This window comes from Lepisma saccharinum, chromosome 6 (assembly GCF_977018435.1).
Source record: "Lepisma saccharinum chromosome 6, izLepSacc3.1, whole genome shotgun sequence".
In the NCBI taxonomy this organism is placed as follows: domain Eukaryota; kingdom Metazoa; phylum Arthropoda; class Insecta; order Zygentoma; family Lepismatidae; genus Lepisma; species Lepisma saccharinum.
Window position 1 is genome coordinate 65340815 of NC_139234.1, and position 20356 is coordinate 65361170.

Consider the following 20356-nt stretch of genomic DNA (forward strand, 5'->3'; position numbering starts at 1 on the left):
ATGTTTATCTTTAAGACCTGTTTGCTGTTGCCATAACTGCGTCACCATACTGACTTTGAAGGTAGACGTAGATTGTGAAATCCTTGTATTTGACGAATAACTATGATACACATGATTATACACACACTAACAAATACAACTAAATTTTGTTCGCGCAACATACATGTGTGTCTTGCTTCAGTGTTTCTCTGCAGCCGAATAAGACTTCTTTTCGACAGTGTTGCCGACTGTACACTGGCATTCTGCAAGTCCCACTAAATGAGACTGTTAAATGATTGAAACCTGAACAGACCTATTCACAATTCAGACACAATAGCACTGAAATATCAGATTGAATCCTTCAGTCTCCAACTGTTGACTGTGTTTCAGGGAATGGTTAAGTTTAGAGAACAACTCATGTGTTGAAGTTCATATATTGCTGCCGGAGTGAGGTTTCCCCAGATCACTCCAGGTGATGGGATTGTGCTGACAATGAAAGTCCTAATGGTATGGTTGAATAGAATATCGAAATTTCATCCCATTTTGAGATGGAAGCCAATATAAAGTAGGGATGGGACCGATTAATCTGTACTCTATTGGTATTTGCTGATATAGGCACACCGGTATATCGGTAAATTTACCGATTATTTTACCAATCCGATATATCGATAAATGTCTTATAATTTAGTGCAAAATTCTCCCATTTCATTGTAATTTTTATGGATAATCTCCATGCCCTACTTTCTAAAAAAGTAACTGTCAACTTCTTTTGCACTGCAGTCACTTCGAAACACACATTTATTAAGGAGATCAATGAACATTTCAGGTTCCTCAAGGACCATTTCTAATTTTATATCGGATCGGTTATCGGTAAATTTTATATCTGTAATTTATTGGTATCGGCCAAAATTTCTTATCGACCCATCCTTAATAAAAAGAATGGCATTCCAGTTTTGAATTGGTGAATATAACTGCAAAATTGATTTAGAAACAATGCTATACTTAGATTTCCATTCTAGTAACACACATACATAGTTATTGAAATATTATTAACTTTATTCCTAAGTAGAGAAGTCCCAAGTTTCAACCAATGTTCATGTGTTCTTGCATAACTTCGAGGATAATTCAGGCTGGTGGAAGTAATGTGTTAGTATATAATATAAACTCGAAATTTCATATTTAGGAGTTTATTTTATATTTGATTTTGCATCTTTTCATGGCAAAATATGATTTGAGAAATGCACCTCGCACCTTTCAAAAACATCAAAAATGAACATTTCAGAGTAGAATCTTACTTTTTATGTTTCCATCAAAAATAAAATATACTTGTCCCCCTAATCATTGAGGAAGAGGTAATTATTTCGTGGTAAAATAAAATTTGCAATATCCATGAAGATCATTTCCTGGAATTGTTGATGTTAATACGTTTCTCTTTTCCTAGGATCATCAAACTCTCAAGATTCGTATTCCACACCAGGCTCAAATAGTGCTTCAATGGATGGCTACGGATATGGTTACCCACCGGGGAGCACGCCTGATTATAATACACCTCCTATGCAGAGACCAGCCTCCCAGACCAATGCACCGTCTCCTCATCCAGGTACATGTTCCGTAATCATTGACACCAGAGTTTGCATGAAGTTTGCAATGCAGTTGACGTCATATACCTTTTCTCTTTCTCTCTCTCTTTTTTTCTCATCTTAAGACTACAGTTTAAGGTTCTGATTGTTTAGCAGTTGTATGTTAACTTGCTGCGAGAAAATGGTAAAAAATGTAGGACTTTAGACTTCTACCAATAATATAAGTACATGACATGATCTTTTACATTTAACACCTAGCATCCTGCCTTCCGTAATATCTGGATAGTAACATCTGTTGGAAAATTATGTTATTCACACAGCTCCTGGTTTCAGAATTATGTACTGTATACAGTGGAACTCCGATTTTATGTTCCCAGATTTTACATTCTCCCTGCATTTATACATTCAATCATGATGGTCCCAACATATCAAAATGTTGTAAAATTTTCCTCGATTTTACTTTCCCCCCACATTTTAAGTTTTTTTCAGCTTGGTTCTCTGAAAAACGTAAAAATTGAGGTTTTACTATATACCGTGCGTCCATTTCGATCTGCAGCCGAGAGATCGGGAGAAGCGTGGCGGGCGGTGCTGATGGAGAAGCCGACATTTGCGGCCTGTAATGCCCGCTTATTTTTATAGACATATGCAGACATTTATATAAATATTGCAAAACTATCACTAACCTGTGTTATAACACGCAAAAGTTCTTCTGTAATTCATCCAAGTTCTGCTCTTATATACACAAATAAATACGCTATAGAAACGATGTTAAGAGCCACAGATAAAAAAGCATTTTAATCATGGTTTTGATCAGTAACGTCCTGCTTAAGTTTATATCCTTGAAAGAGTTTTGTGCCGATGGGAATCGTTTGGAGGTTTCGAATGTGCAACACTGTATCAGGATTACACTGCAGACGAAACCGATAAAAGTGAATGGTTTTCGTGAGCTTCCTCGCAATCCGAAATATCCGAGCTCGAGTTTTTTGTTCATTCGCGACTAGATGAAGACAGAGTTGTAAATATAGTGGCGAGCAATGTAAACCAAGAGCGTGTTAATTTCGTACTGTGCGCAAGAGTGTTATTCTTGGTTACTTGCAGTTACTTGTTTGTGTTATTGTAGTGTGTATGTGTGACGTGTCAGTGAGACGATTGGAATGCCAGCCGCAAGATTCACGTTGGAACAAAGATTTTTTATGTATGACACGTACCTACGTGAAAACAAACTCTTGTAGAGACGTGTGTAGGTAATTTGTACAGAAATTCCCATGCGTTTCAACTCCACACAGAGATACGGTTAGATATCTTGTCCTTAAATTACGAGAAACTGTATCGTTAAATTTTAAAACACCTAAGCAAAAACGACGGATTCTAACCGAAGCAAAACTCGATGATATTGGTGCAGCGTTAGAACGTTCTCCAAACAAACCTCTACGCCGTGTTTCACAAGAGGTGGGCGTGTCAAAATCATCGGCACATACAGTCACTAAGCTACTAAAATTAAAACCATACTCTTATAACACAGGTTAGTGCTCGTTTTGCAATATTTATATAAATGTCTGCATATGTCCATAAAAATAAGCGGACATTTCAGGCTGCAAATGTCGGCATCTCCGTCAGTGCCGCCCGCCACGCTTCTCCCGATCTCTCGGCTGCAGATCGAAATGGACGCACGGTATATGCGGTGGATCATTACCAGTACTAATACTTGGGGGCAGATATTCGTACTATGGTGAATAAAATTTCAAATTTTTGGTACAAAACTGAGCATATTTTAGTTTAAAAGTAGCGTACAAATGTACACTTTGGCATTAAAATGGGAAATAAAATCTCATATTTGATTTAAAAACTATATTTAATACACAAAATTAAAACTTCCGCAAAGAAGTGGAAACCTTAAGTATCCATGGTGTCTCAAATTACAGAACTGTATGCAAAAGACCTATTCTTAAAATGAATGTTGGATGGAGGACTCCTTAAAAGCTCTTGTCGCACTTGATAAATATTCAGGATATTTCATCGCAAGTACAGTGACAGACAGGAGAAAACTTTTTTTTTTTTTTTTAAATATAAAAGTCAAATACTTTATTTCTGGATATAAGCTGATAGTGATGTATGTGAGCACATATCCATGTGGGACATTTCTCTGCAATTTAAAATAAGTCAAAAATGCTAGAACAAGGCACTAGACCAATACAGAAGTGTTTACTTTAAAAATATTTTCTAGGTCTGTTATGTAGTTACTGGAATTTGATTAATGTTATTCCTGTGTGAAGAAATATATTTTGCAGCAGAATTTATAGATTTGCAGGTTTTTCTCTAGCTCACAGGATAATTTGGACTCCCAGAAAATTTTGTGTTACCGTATTTACGCATGTATAATACGCACCCTCGTTTTTGATGGGGAAAAGCAACAAAAAAATATATCTCGTATATAATGCGCAGTACAATTCAGGTTCCAGAAATGGCTTTCTTAGCGTCGGACTAACATTTACGTATTTCATTTAAAATTAATCAGTAGATCATAAAAACGATCTTTTCCTTGCTTTCGTAGCTGATGCATTCACCACGCGACCTTGAACTTCCAGATGTTGGGCTTTTCATAGGAGAGGCGGGAACAAAGTTATCAACCACCCGTTCAAGGTCGCAGTGCGTGATGCTTACAATAGATGGATGACATCAAGGCAGCATGAACTCGCAACAAGCGGGAGGGTGAAACGTGCGTCGCTGCCGATTGTTTGTGAATGGGTTCGTGAGGCATGGAACTCCATCTCCCTTGAAATGATGATCAAAAGTTTTAAGGTAACAGGAATATCGAACAAGATGGATGGAAGTGAGGACATTTCAGACTACTTCTATTAGTAACTGGGAGTGAATGACGAAATTAAGTGTAAACGTTATTTATTTATTTACGTGAGTCAAGCCGCAATAGCGCAGTAAATATACAGTAATTTTTTATATTTGGTAAGTGTTGACGTAATTATTTTAACTTCATATTTGTTACAGTCAACACTCGATACAACGACCTTTCATAGTTCCCAGGAAAAAGGTAGTTATTTCGAAGGGGTTGTTATTGGAATTTGCACCAAAAACGATTATTAGGAGATAATCGGGCAGAATGAATGTTGGATTTAATACGGGTCTACTAGAGCATTGTCTGTTACAAGATGAACCGGTAAAATAAGATCTCTCGGAAGTTCTCACCTTTCTAGGCACAAAAAAAAGGGGCTGTAAATTTTGTTTTGGTTCGGCTGTGTAAAATACGTCGTAAAAATGTCATTTTCCGTCCTTCGACCAACTTCTAATTCACCCCCTCCCCCATTCCAGGGAGCAGTCCTTCCTCTTCCTCGACTTGCATTGTAAGCCAGCCTGAAAAAGGAAACGGGCAACTTGCGATCTATTTGCACCCAATTTCGTATTCTAAGACACATTGAACAGTGTCGCACTCGATAATCATTTTGGTTTGGAATTAGATTTCACTAAAGTGAAACTGTATATTTAGTCCCGATTAGCCCAAAAGCATAAAATGAACTCAAAACAAGCTTTATGAAACTTGCGCATTTTCAGATATCAAAATGTGAGATCTTTATTTACTCTCACGTTAATCGACGGTAATCCACGGTAATCCGTGTCAGCTTATACATTGAGCATTTTTTAAATCGTTCGCAGCTTACACATTGAGGTTCTGAAGATAAAGGTGCAGAATATGAAGTTGTTTTAACTCTACTTTTTCTTTCTGAAGATCGAATTTCGTTATCGTCAAATCAAAACAGCTTTGCGAGATACAAAACAATGACTTGCCTTCGCGCTGGATGAGTCATTGCTGTTATCCACAAGCGACAACTTCGCAGACGCTAGACAAAACACTGGCGCCAGTTGCAGCGTAAAAACAATGCGACTGGCTGGAAGTTCGAGCAACAGGTGGTCAGGGAAAATCCTCCGTATTTCAAAGATAACGCAACTGTCGAAGGCTGAACTTTTATCAGCTGTGTGAAGAAGAAAGAATAAACCCTTTCTTTACGTTTTACCTTGCAACAGACAATAATACGGGCAATATTTCAATACAATAGCATTAAAGAAAGAAAAAAATAGGACCTGAAATCTGCAATTATTACATTGCTGTGCAGACCAGTGGCGGAGAAAGCTGGGTAGGGAGGCATTTTTTTTATACTTGTCCTATGGTTTTTGTTCATTTTCAAGAATGCATCCAGAACTGGTTGACCATTTTAGAAGTCAAAGGAAAGAAAGAGCAGTCCACTTCCACCCTTGCCTGTAATCAGCTTGTGTATGCACACACGAGCAAGAAGACAATCGGCATTGCCCCCCCCCCCCTAAACGTTTGCTGAGAAGAAAAGAGGGAGAAGTCACTCTGCCAACGGAACACTTTTGGCAAATATTAGGACATCGGCACAGTCATGAAAATGTAGAAAGTGGTAAACGGGAGTTATGATGCAAGTAAGATCGAAGTGAACTTTTGCGGAAACCTGGATGAAAATGCATTAAGAGTGTTGACGATCTTTAGTTGGTCTATGTGGCTTTGATTATCTATAACAGTTTCACTTCTTTATGAAGTGTTACAGGGAACAAAGAATACGTTTTGAATGAAAGCGATTACCGGAAGTTGTACGCTACAAAGTCGATTTAAAATAACATCCAAGCATATTCGATCTCTTCTCATGTATAAAAGAGCAAACAAAATCACAAAGGCAAAACAAGCCTGGCATGTTGCGTAGCAGCCGTCGGCTGCGGGTAACATTGGTACGCTTGGGGGAGGGGAGGGCAGAGGTCAAGTGCTATTGGATATAACTGAAGCGTGGTCTGGTGGTTATTTTTAGATCAGACCCACTTGCGAGCGGTAGAGTGCTTCTGAAGGGAATGAGTGCAAAAAACGTATTTTTCGCCCGATCTCTGATCATGGCCATGTCTAAGGCGAAAACAATTTTTGTGGAAGTTATTTCTCCCGCGAAAAATACCGCTTGATACGTCTCCCGTGTGACGGTAGGCGCGTGCTTGAATGCCGCCAGAACGGGTGCTGCTTTTCTCGATGTCGCAAAACTTTCCATTACTAAGTGACAACTCATGGAAAACGGCCATTTCGCATTTAAAAGTTTTTTTTTAAAATTATTATTGCTAAAGAAAGGCAATCTGTAGATATATACATGTTATACGCAGTGACATAGTGGGAAAAAAAAATGCGTGATTTCATTTTGGCTGTCCGAATTATTCCGTGCATAATACGCACCACAGTTTTGAAGGGCAAAAATTTTGGAAAAAAGTGCGCATTATACACGCGTAAATACGGTACTTTATTTTGTATTTTGCACTTGATTTCTCATTACCTGACAAAATATGGTAGGGAAATGAACCCCAGAACTTGATTGAATTGTCTTGTTTTACTTTGCTTTTCTGCTCAGAACTTAAAAACATTACAACATTTAATTGCACAATTCATAACGAAAACGAAAATGTGTCCTGTCAACACCAGTGCTGTTTAGGGCTGAGCCAGTGTTATTATCAGCTGATACCAGTGGCATTGGTATCTCAAAGTATTAAAGACATTACACAGTGCACAAGCCTGTATTCTATTGGTCCGTCCACAGGTGACACACAACAAGTATTGCTTAAAATCTCCTTGCAAAGGGAACAACAGGCTTCGGTTGGCAGAGGTAAAAGCATGTGCTATCTCCAGTAGGGATGGCTAAATCCGGATATCGAATAATTTTCTATCTGGATATCAGATAGTCTGATATCCGAATGTGTGCATTATCCAGATAGTTTTATCATTTATTCATTTCACGGTCTATCCACATATTCTTTTGTTCATGTTTGTACTTCACTGTGGATTTTCTACAAATCCTTCATCAAATCTGTACTATCCGAATTATATGGATATTTGAAATACGGATATCCAATATCCAGAATTTGTGGCTATCCCTAGTCTCCAGCACTCTTTTCAGTGGATTGAGCCACTTGTGTGATGGCTGGAAAGCTCTTCCAGCAAACAACAGACCACCCTGAGGCAGGAACCGGACGAGGATAACAGATACGTGAACATTCTAGCAGTTTTACTTGACTGAGTAAATTACAGTATTGCAACTTTCTGATGCCAGTCCGCCAGACTTTTGCAGCAAGAATATTGCTTGGTGCATATTTACAGTAATCATAATATTAGGGATGTGACAGATTAATCGATACTATATCGGTATCAGCCAATATATAGGCATATCGGTGTTTTTGTTTGTTGGTAAAATTACCAATTTTTTTCACAGATCCGATATATCTATAATTTAGTGCAAAATTCTGCCATTTTGTTATAATTTTTATCGATAATCTCCATGCCCTATTTTTTAAAAAAGTAAATGTGTAAATATGCAACTTCTTTTGCACTGCTGTCATCTTGAGACACATTTATTAAGGAGCTCAATGATCCATTCTAGTTGCTCAAGGACCATTTGAATTTTATAACGGATTGGTACAATATCAGTGTCAGTAAATTTTATATCAGTACTTTATCGGTATTGGCCAAAATTTCATATCGGCTCATCCCTACATAATATTAAAGAAATACTTTTTTGGTACAATTTTGGTGCATGATTAGTGGAAGGGAAGGATGCTGGGTGTTTGGGGTTTTAGAAATAATTGCAATGCACTTTTACGATGCACTTCCATCAGGTAAAGTACAAGAGAATGGTATGTGCATGGAGGTTATATTTGGTAACACAGTCATACAGTTTTTCAAAAAAACTATTGAAAAACACTTAACTAAATATAAGGTCTGGTTCTGTTAGGATACTGGACTGATCTTGTGGTTTTATCAGAAGGATGCTGTCTTCGATAATTGGTAAATCCAAGTACAGTCAACTCTGGATGTAGTGAATTCTGTTGCAGTGAACATTTGCCTATGGTGAACCTAAAAAAATGAAATTTCCATGAAAAACTACCATTGTTAGCATCATAAGTACAGTACAGTACAGTACAAATCTTATATTAACTTGAAGACTATTTTGGTAGCATAGGGAGCAAATTGAAGTGGAATGGGGGAATCTGAGAGTGAATGGAGGGGATGGGTGGTGACTTGTGGTGGTGATGAAACCTAACTTCAAATCGGGCCAAAGGAAGGCATTTTGGTTATAGTGAAAAAATTATCTACAAATTATCTGAATGCATAAGGGTTCATTGTAAACGGAGTTGATTGTATTAAGCTTAATTCAGAATAAGTACCTCTGTGAAATGAAAATGCATCTGCTTTAGTTCATAAATTTGCCAAGAATTGTATATAAAAAAAGCCATTCCTGGAAAAAGTTGTATATGCCTGTAGTGACAAGATATTGTGGACTGCAATACCTGTACCTACAAGTGCAGAAATTACTTGGTTAAGATCCTCGTACTCTCTGCATATTCCTCTCTCTACGTTCGCAAACCTCTCTAGATTTGGATCATGTAAATTGACCCATGTCATTTTTGTAAAGCTTGTGTATATTGCTAGATTAGCTGTTGTATCTCTATTGGTATTAACATATACTGTATGTGCAGAGGTAGGGAAGTGATCATACACTGTGTTGTGAGCGTGAGCATTGCTAAACACAATGTAAGTACGTCTAATACGTACATGAAGTTTCGCGTTTCCACGTTGCACAATTGGATAGTTTTTTCTGATTAATTTTGAAGGCTCACTGCCTTCATTCACTGAGAGTATGGCATCTGGAGAGGAGATTGTAGGTAATGCATCACTTCTTTTTTTTTCATTCTTTGCTCCAGACATCGTACCCTTAGTGAACGAAGGCAGTGAGCTTTCGAAATTGATCGAAGAAAAACTATATCCAATTGTGGAATGTGGAAACACAAAACTTCATGTATGTAATACTTAACTGTGTTTACCGCATCCATCATGAATGAATATGCACGCTTGCACTACTTTAGTTTTCAACTTGAAGCCAAGTAATGTTTCTTCTATTTATTGACTACTCATTGAACAATTGAACATTCTGCCCTTTCACTCATGAGGTTTCCTCTTTTTGAAAAAGTCATCTATTTACTTTAGCTCATCTGGTGTCCATCCACTTGATACTTTGAATTGAAAGCAAATACCATTCTTGTCTGCAGATTTGGAGTGCAGTCTAGTGTCTAGGTGTTGTAGGAGAACCTGAAAAAAGATTACTACTTTTCATGTTACAAGGGTCGTTCAAGGTTGACTGGGATTTTTGTACGTAAAAAATCGATGAATAGCCGGATCATGATGAAACGTGCGGGTGACGTAATGTATTCCTTCGCGAGTAACCAGCGCCCGGCATGACGTATTTCGCGCATGCGCAGCAGTTGCAGTGAACATGGCGGAAAGCAGTGTGTCTGTGGCTGTGGAGTAGCGGTGTGTAATCAAATTTCTTGTGAAGGAGAAAGTGAAACCAGCTGAGATTTTCAGACGATTGCAAGCACAGTATGCTGAACAAACGATGTCGCGGAAAAGAGTGTACGAATGGTGTGAGCAGTTTCGCGAAGGACGGGAGCTGGTGACAAATGAAGCGCATGGACACATTCGCCCGACTGCAGTCACACCAGTGAATATCGCACGTGTTGAGCAAATGATTCTTGAGAACCGGCGAGTAACAGTGCGGGATATTGCTGCCGAGGTGAATATCAGTGTCTGGAGTGTTGAGACAATCATTCACGACCACTTACGCTTCCGCAAAATCTGTGCAAAGTGGGTTCCCCGCCAACTGACATTCGATCAGAAGTGGACACGCAGGACGGTCTGTGAACAGCTTCTGAATCGGTTTCAAGCAGAATTGTTGAAATCCATCATCACGGGTGATGAAACATGGTTGCACAATTCAACCCCAGAGACCAAAAGACGCAGCATGGAGTGGCGGCATAAAGGTTCCCCGCCCCCCAAGAAAAGCAAAACGCAGCCGTCCGCTGGAAAGATCATGGCAAGTGTCTTCTGGGACATGAAGGGCGTTATCCATGTGGATTTTCTGGACAAAGGGAGCACGATTAATGCCCAGTATTACTCCACATTGTTGAGTGGTGCTGTACGAAAGTCCATTCGCAAGAAAAGACCTGGGATGTTGTCTGGAAATGTCATTCTTCTCCATGACAATGCCCGCCCTCACACGGCCAATGTGACGACAACAACTCTGGCCGACATGCGCTGGGAAGTTCTGCCCCATCTCCCCTACAGTCCGGATTTAGTCCCCAGTGATTATCATTTGTTTGCACCCCTTAAAGACCATCTGGGAGGGAAGAAATTCACGACAGACGAAGCACTGCGGAGCGATGTCCTCCAGTGGCTACGACAAAAACCAAGTTCTTTCTATGCCAAAGGAATTCAGGAGCTGCCAGAACGATGGCAACGGTGCCTCGGCATGCATGGAGAATACTTTGAAAAACTGACATAGTTTGGTGTTTCTTCTGCTACCTATTTCCTCTGCAGAAATAAAAGTCCCGGTCAACCTTGAACGACCCTTGTATTTCAAGCATCATTATTGTTATCCATTGAATGTAGGCAGTAAAATGTAATTTGTTTAGAGACTTATTATTACATTTTTTAAATTGAAACTTGGTACTGGTAAATTAATTTCATTCCAAAGATGCATGTTTCCAGGATCAATAGAATTAGTGTATTTTGAAATAGAATGAATTTTTTCACCTTTGACATGGACATGTACAGTTCGTATTTTACAGTCCCTACCAAAAGTTTAAGACCACCAAATTTTTTCATATAAATGAATCCTGACCGAAAGTTTTTGGTGCAAATATGGAGTGAAATTGTATGGAAGTAATATAGTGTGAGTTCTTGAGATACGAAAGTGGAAAATCAAATTTCTTAACTGAAAAATTGAGCATTTTGAAGTACTGATGAATGTGTATACATGTAACCAACATCGTTATGACAGTATTGAATTTTTTCCAGTATTGTGGAACATGAACAAAGGTTTTGGCACCAAAAGAAAAAAATGCAAAAAAAAAATTTTGTTTTATATTTTTTTTTCTAAAATTTGCGAAATAAAAAAAATACAGCGAAAACTGAGAGGTCTTCAGATAACAATATCTTCCTCGGCGACTGCGCTGGAGTAAACAAATTTTATCAGCCATTAGTTGAAATGTGTGTCAATAGATGGCACAGAAAGACATCTCGAGTAGCAGCATTGTGGAAGTCCAAACCTGTTTTCGTTACGCTTGATAATAAACAAGCTGTTTGAATCGCAAGCTATGTGAAACTGGGAAAAAAATCTGTGCCCATGGCTGTGAAATGGCAAATAATTGTTATGTACAGATGCAATAGGTCTCATAGAGAAATTGCAGCTGCATTGAATGCAAGTAAAACCTGCGTGGCAAACGCAATAAACAAATTCAAGCAGCAAGGTACAGTGATTGATAAACCATGCTGCGGCTACTCCCGGGTAATGTCTGTATGCGAGGACCGGATTAACGGAAACTTGCCACATGTTAGCAGCAACAATGGTTTAGATTGAAGTGAGCGAAATCCCATTGTAGCCCTGGCCATCACGAAGTCCGGACCTGAATCCTATAGAAAACCTATGGAATGCCATTGGTCTTTGTGTAGCCAGATGCCAGCCAAGGAATGGAAGTAATGTCCAGGAACTTCGTGAACAGATCTCCGAAGTATGGATTGAGATTACACCCCAAGAATGCCAGAAATTGGTCTGCAACATGAGAAAACGTGTGCAAATGTGCTTGAAACTTGAAGGTGGACCTATTGACTATTAAAAGTTCATTCATCTAATTTCAGGGAAATGTTTGTTTCCAAGTATATTTTCAAAGTTCAGATTTAATGATTTTACAAATTGTGCCTTTAGTTGCATCTATTAGTTATAAGTGCATTAATATGCCCTTACACTTTCTTGATCTTGATGTACCTTTCAATAACATTACATAATAATTGCAATTTTGTATTAAAGTGTTTATTTCATGAAAAGCACTCGCATATGTACTTTTTCTGTTTGTCTGAAAAACACATAAGATGGTCTTAAACTTTTGGTAGGAACTGTATTTGTAATTCATTTTACATTGCAAATATTCTCAAAATCATATTTACGATGTTGAGTCATTTATTATGTGCTTCAAACTTTATAATCAGGGTTTCCACGGACGTGGAAAGCATCCTGGAAAAGTCATGGGAAATATCTGGTGTTGATTTTTTGTTCTTTCCAGGATTTAAGAATGCATTTCCCCCCTCTTTAACCAGCTGAATTGTCAAAGGTAAAGGTAAAAGTAAAGTGCTCCCATGTGCTTAGCACCACGCCATGAAGGCATATAGGGGGTGTGGGGGTAACGCACCACACTTTCTTGATCCGGTCGTGAGTGGGGGTGATGTGATCAGCACCACGCCCCTGACTGCCTTTACCCCCTAAGGGTTTCCCCCAGGTATCCATGTTGTTCGGTGCTGGGTGGGCACCCGGGGCCGCTTCCAACGTTAGAAAAGTTCCCGAATTTGAACCTGCCGGGGATCGATCCCGGGACCTTTAGCATGGTAGTCAGACACGTTACCGACAGCCACCGCAGCCACTGAATTGTCTGGAAATTTATTTTAAAATTGCTTAGAAACCTGGGAAAGTCATGGAATTTGCTTTGTCAGAATGAATGGGAATCCTGATTATATAGTCTCTTACCATTTGAAGTTAGTTTCCTTCTTGAATTATTACACACAAGGTTTAAAACTTCACAAATCGAAAATTATAAGATCCAACCAATATACATTGTGCATCTCATCACTCATTAGAAAGCATTCCTTTCCCATCCTGTAATTCCTTTGTGAGGCATATAGTTCTGTCTATTGCTCTCCATTGTGCATTCCAAGAAATAGCATTGTTTTCTTAGCAAGAATAAACAAAAATTGTTGTTACTTTTGCAGTGCTAATAAATATACTTAAGAGTTGTCTCCATTGTGGCTCAGTTTTTTTATGATAGGGAATAAAGATACTACATAGATAAGAGTAGGATATAAAAAAGTAATAATGCAAAATTAAGTCGTTCAAGATTTTTTTTCTGTGTGCTCACACTTGATCTAAAAGAAAATATATTTATTATTATAATGCAGAAAAATATTTTTTTTTGTGATGTGCACATAAGGTTTCAAGGTAGATGTAAATATTTTTTGTAAGCTATGATTATTTTTTAATATAGATAGTAGAAAATAATTTTGATTTTTAAGTGTATACAAGTTATGTATAAGGAATTACGATGCTGTGGTATTCATTACAGCATTATAGATTTGCACAGTTAAGAAATAATATGAATTAGAATACTGTTGGTGATATATATAGGGTTATCAACAAGAACCAACAAATATTTACCTCTTATGATAGGTATGGGGGTGCCAAACCAAGGTCCTGGGGATAACATTAGTGTATCCAATCCTTTCGATGACCTGCAGCAGAGTCAGTATCAGAGGCCAGGCATGCCCAATTCTTATGGACCACATTATGGAAACTCCATGCCCAATCGTCCCCAAGGTACGAATTGGACCTTCCTTCCCTTCATATTCTGTGGAAGTGGATTCTTATTCTTGCATGCGTTATTCATGGATGTGGACCATAACTTTGTTTTTTGAGTGAATGCCTTGAGTTTTGTGAGAGAAGTTTTTTAGCATGGCAGGAGTCTTTAGGTTGATCATCAACAACTTTTTCCTTCCATAGTGTGTTGTCTTGTGTACGAACATTTGTTTCTATATAGAAGTGCACATTTGCAATGTTTTTTTTAGATATATATTATATCGAATCACAGTTTTGTTCAGTGTTTTGTGTGGAAGTGAATTGTTCTAAGTGTTGGATCACGACAAATCTTTATTGTTGAAGACGTGTTGCTTAATTGTGCAATTTGAGTAGATTAAATGGTTGTGTTTTTACTGTACCAATTTCAAGTTTTTTATCACTATCTTATGTAGTAGCAGAAATCACTGGCATGTGATAATCATCAGTTTCACACTTCATAGAATTGAGGTTTTTTTGTCTGTTCGTAGTAAATGTGGATTTGAAAGTGTCCTTGTATTTTGTCTTCTGTCTGTTTGAATATATTTCTTTTAGGTACTATGTAGTTTATGTACATTTGTAGTAAAAGTACTCTGTAATTTTCTGCTGTTCCAGAGTAGTGCTTAAAAGTGACAGATACACACACAACTCATATATCCAGCACTGATAATATTTAGTGTTCAATGTACAGAGTGAAGAATTAGGATCTTGTGTTATAAATTATGACTGTCGTGTCTGTGTGTTAATTTTGATTAAACTAAATGAAACCGTAAGTTATTTAGACATCTGTCACATACCTATAGTGCTAGGTGATAGTTGACTGCGTGCGTTGCCAGGGGCACCAAATGAGCAAGAAGAGAAAAGGTTGGAAATGAGTAAATGTTGTGGTGACCGGTGAAAGTAGTGATTGATATGTGATATGCAAGGAACCTAATGATGGCTAATTTGTAGCCATGTGTATCCAGATTGATACACAACTTTCAGTAGCATGTATAGTTGTTACACACAGCTTCTTTGAAAACAAATGTGTTTATTAGTTTCCCTGGCTACTTTGTTAGTATAGACTGTATATACAAATTGTTATGCACACAGCCTAGGGAAGAAGAAATTTTAAGAAGTGTATTACACAGGCCATGTATATGATAATTATACACACCTACAAAATAGCTCTGGTCTCCCAAAAGAAAATGCAAAAATTTGTCCTGGCAGTTAGTGTTAAATCCCTCTCTTTTCATGAGAAATTTATAACAGAGTATTAACAAAATGCATTAAATCTTTGCACTTTGCAAATTTCATCCTTTTTTTAAAGATTTTTTAGTAAATTAACTGTAGATTGAACATTACATTTAAAAACATTATAATATTTGGTTATATGCAATTTTTGGCAGATATTGATAAAAGTACCAATATAAAATTTACCAGTACCAATCACTGATATTGCACTGGTCCAACATAAAGTTGCAAATATTCCACAAAGATCTATTTACACTCTTATTTATTATATACGTGGGTTGTAAATTTAAAGTGTGAACACTGTCAGGAAGAGGTGATAGCACCATGCATGTGCTATCAGACAGTGAGCATTGTCAGTTGGGGCCCATGTTGATGTGTGGAGTACCAAAAGTGGTCAGTGCAGTGAGTGCTGTTGTGTATGTAGGAGGTTGAAATGAACACCATTTTGTGTACTACCCTAAAACATGTTTGCCAAGGTAAACAGTGATTTTGGATCAAAATGCAGGCGGCCTGCAGCAAAAAATGCACGAGAATATAATTTTTTTTTAAAAAAAATCAACTTCTTCTTCCCTTGAACACTAATTATTGGGAGGCACAGTGTATAAATTTTACCTCCTCTAAATGCTCTGTCCTTAAGAAGAAAAAAAATTAATTTGTCTACGTCAATTAGTTCTCGAGTTACGATTTTTTTTGTACTTCACTGCAAGTTTGAAAAGCCTGCGCTTGAAATGGCGCCGGCCTAAGTAAAAATACAGGCACGTGAGAGGTCCGGCGGATAAAGGTTCAAGATATGTCATTAATCTTAGTGATGGTCACTCTTCATACAATACATGTTCAGGTGGGATTTTGTATGAAAAACCTAGATCTTTCAATAGTTTTTGGTGATTACTGTACTGTATTGTTTCCTGAATATCAATATTAGTTAAGCAGTTGCAGTGTCATGATTAGGTAAAGGTAAGAAATTTTAAGAGCATGTAACCAACTTGCAAAAATGTTCCAAATCTATAATTTCATTATACATATTCACGTGCAATGTATTCATGCAAGAGCCTCTCCAATAGCATAGTGGTAATGACACATTGTAATCAAGAGGTCCTGTGTTCACTACTCAGTGGTTTGGATCCCACTTTAAATACTAGGTCCAGTCCCTGTTAGCTTATCTGTGTATAAAGTAGACTTAAAAAACAAAAACCTGAAATGTCTTCACATGAATTTTTGTTTTAGCACCATACGTCTGCTTTTGGTCATATTTTATGTCCATTCACTGAAGACACTATTGTAACTATGCCATGTTAAATATTTACGTACAGACGTATTTCCATTTTCACAGTGAGTTGTTATTCATCACATCACTGCACAATTAAATTTTTTTTGGTATATTTTTCAAACTCAAATAATGACAATATATTGAATATCCGAAACCATATATATAGATTGAGATCAATATAGTATCTATTGATATTCATTAACGTAGGAAATTCTTGGAAACTATACATTGTGCAGCAATTATATTGCCCCCGTCTGTTCCACAAATCTTTTGAACAAGTTCCGAAGTAGATGGTACCAGGGGCCACAGAAATTATAATAGAACCTTTAAAAGTAAGTCTTGTGGGAAAAGTTAGTAACATCTACGTGTATTTATACAATCACATATTTTATTCCCCAAACATGAATTCATTGAATGTGTTGATAACATATGAGATGTTTGTGAAATGGTACCTGTTATAATTAGTCTCTCCTTTATAAAGATATTTGTGCTCGAAAATAAATATCTTGCCTTGAACCCACAGACACTTTTTAGTTAACATCCTATGCAAAAATTTATTAGGATGCTATCATATTTTTTTTCCTTCGTAATTATATGTGGGTCAGTGGGAGATTGCAAGTGCTACTGAAAGATTACAAGGTGGAATGTTATTTTTCCAAATTTAGATTTAATTTTGGATTTTTTCAACATAGCAGTTAGTAATTGTAGCGGACATTAGGGTTTGGGATTCAAAAGAGGGGAGAAAATAATCATAACGAAGTTGATTCCATAAAAGTTCGTTCTGTACCTCTTGATTGAAAATGATTTTATCAACGCAATAGACGTAAACACTGTATTTAAAATCTCTGCTGATCCAAAGGCAACAAAGAAGAAAATCTTCGAAATACTATATTCTAAAATTAGTTAATTTTGTAATATGTTGATACACTTAATTTTGAAAAGTGTGTGCAGACTCCTACAGATTATCATCTAGTTGATAATGTGTAGAAAATGTTCATATAATATCTATATTCCTAGTTTTAGAATTTGTTATAGTTTTGGTTGCTCAGGAAGAATTACACTGTGCAAGGACACAAAAATAGGTCACCATATAGAGCCTAACACCCATACCAGCGAATGAGTATAAAGTACAAAATTGAATATTCATTAAAATGTATGGGGGGTGTCATGCATGTTAATCTTGCTGTTACATTTTCTCTTCTACTTCCTTTCTTTTTCTGTCGGATGAATATTGTAGCTTCTATGTTAAATTGATGTGCGAGAAAATTTTCATTTTGTTTTTATGTTTTACAGGAATGCAACAGGGATACCAGGGTCAGGGTGGCTATACGCAGTATCCTTCACATCAAGAGCAATATAACCGTAGCCCTGCTGGAAATATAAGCCACGATTTCCCCAATCAGCAGTATCCCCCAGGTAGTGGATACCCACCAAACAGAAGCATGTATCCTCCGTATGGACCAGAAGGGGACAGGTGAGTGCTTGCTTTATTTCATCCCCTATCAGTTTTCACTCTCACCTATGTGAGATTGTTTCTGCTAGTGCTATGTACAGTCAACTTTTGATACAACGACCTTTCACAGTTCCTGGGAAAAGGGTCGTTATTTCGAAGGGGTCGGTTTTGGAATTTGCACCAATTTTCAGCTTAAACTGACACAAAGATGCCTAGGAGATGGTAACACCATATATTCTCATACTTATACAACCTGTTATGCACAGGACACGTGTTGTGAGAAGAAAAATAGAACATGAAAACGTTTTCACAAAAAATGATTTAAAGTAATGTTACTTTCTTTCAATTGTACACAGTCGTTGCTCTTCCAGGAAATTCTTATAATTCTAGTTCATGAGAAACCTGTTTGCACTGAAACCTATGGAAAGGAAAACAATCTCTCGCTTATTGCAAGCGAAACTCGAAGAATCTTGACACCAGTCAGACTGGCACCAGCAAAAGTCGGGAGATAATCGGGCAGAATGAATGTTAGATTTTATACAGGTCTACTGGAGCATTGTCTGTTACAAGATTAACTGGTAAGATTAGATATCTTCGGAGAAACAACACAACCTTTCTAGGAAGAAAAAAAAAGGCAGGGCTGTAAATTTTGTTCTGGTTCGGCAGTGTAAAATACATCATAAAAAAAAGTCTTGTTTTCTTTGCTTCAACCAACTTCATTCACCCCCTTCCTCATTCAAGGGATCAGTCCAAACTCCTTCCTTGACTTGCATTGCAATCCAGCATGAAAAAGGCATAAAGGTACTCCTCTGTCATTCTCCACAACTCTTCATGGAGCGCATCATGATCTGTTCAATCGTCATATCTGACCAGATCCCGGACCATAACATTTCCATCGTTTTATTGTGAAATAAAGTTTTTGGCCAGTCAACATATTGAATTGGGGTTATCTTCTCTTTGAGACGAAGCATATCCTACACATAGGTGACACAAAATATTTCCTATAAACTACTGTGTGCAATGATAAAACCAGTTGAAACCATAAATGACATTCTATAAGAAAAATTATAATGTAATAATTCCAGTTTTATAGAAGGGAAATGCTCATAACATCATGCAAAAGAGGTTTCCCCGAGTTTTGCTCTTGCAAAATGGGGTGGGGGGGGGAAGGTGAAATTTCTCGCTCTAGCACCTAAACGGCACATCCTAGAAGAAAAATTTAGAATTTTATGTAGATTAATTTTTGTCATTACCTATTTTGTTGTAAAATGCTTTTCAATCGAGATATTTGCAAAAAACTGATTTTGGGCACCATTTTTCAAAGATGGGTCCAAAGCAGGGGTGGTAGAGGGGTGCAAATTAATATGTTAAGAACACTTTTACGAAGATAATAAAATTTATTCCAGCTTTCCTGGATTTTTTTCCTTATTGACCCCAAAAGCATCCCTTGTTGACTGTCCTAATAAGACAAAACCACATGAGAAGATGTTTTGGAATTGATCTTGCAACATGACATCACACTAATATGGTCCATTGTAAGATGTTATGGCAAGTGCATTTTGGTGAGGGGTGTAAGGAGTGGAGTAACTTTTGCTGAAGGCACATAAAATTCAACCTCACATAGTATACCCTGGAAACTGCATTGTTTTAGGCTAGCAAAGCTCTGGCATCTGCACTCTTTTCTGCGGAGTGTGTTTTGTCACCCTAGAGCAGTGATTCTGAACCTTTTTCAGTCTGGGACCCATCTTGATGGATATTACACTATGTGGCACCCATAAGCATGGGCACCTGTAGAATTACTTGTAGGGGTGTGCACCTAGTTTTTAATCATATTTTTGTTAACATCGAGAAGTCCTCTTTTATGCTTGCTAAAAGAAATTACACATAATTCATTATAGAAGAGTAAATATATAATTTAAGAGACTAATTATCTCTAGTCTAACATCTAACTAAACACACATGCTAAATCACAGAACAAAGAGTTTCACTCACTTGTACTTTTCTGTTCAGTGTCCCAAATTTTAGCCACTTGTACATACTGGAAACCTAAGACAGATATACACTCAACATCGAACGAACTGGGTCATTCGCGCTCACAAGACTTGAAAGACTAGCTGTCGATAACAAAAAGTCACTATTGAATCCTAGAATTCCATTGATTAATAAACTACCGCAATTCATTTCTTCATAGGGGGTTGGCTTTGTACAATGTGAAATGAAGACAGCTGACACCTCTGCATCTGCCATCTGCATACTCGCACACACATACAGGTGGTCGGAAATATCAAGTGACACCTTAAGTATGTGACACACAGATAATTATGAACTCATTGCTGTGACCGAAATGAAAATGACAGAC

At 37.5% G+C, this 20356-nt stretch overlaps 1 protein-coding gene across 7 annotated transcripts in view; it reads left to right on the forward strand.

Moving 5' to 3' along the window:
• LOC145988834 (trithorax group protein osa-like) overlaps nt 1–20356 on the forward strand; it is a 232428-nt gene that overhangs the window by 189381 nt on the left and 22691 nt on the right. For 6 of the 7 annotated variants that reach the window (XM_083124053.1, XM_083124058.1, XM_083124052.1 and 3 more), the window contains 3 exons: nt 1421–1579; nt 13883–14029; nt 17838–18018. In XM_083124053.1, the coding sequence (XP_082980179.1) occupies nt 1421–1579; nt 13883–14029; nt 17838–18018 (487 nt within the window). The remainder of the gene's footprint in view (nt 1–1420; nt 1580–13882; nt 14030–17837; nt 18019–20356) is intronic. The other variant, XM_083124056.1, reaches the window with a different exon arrangement.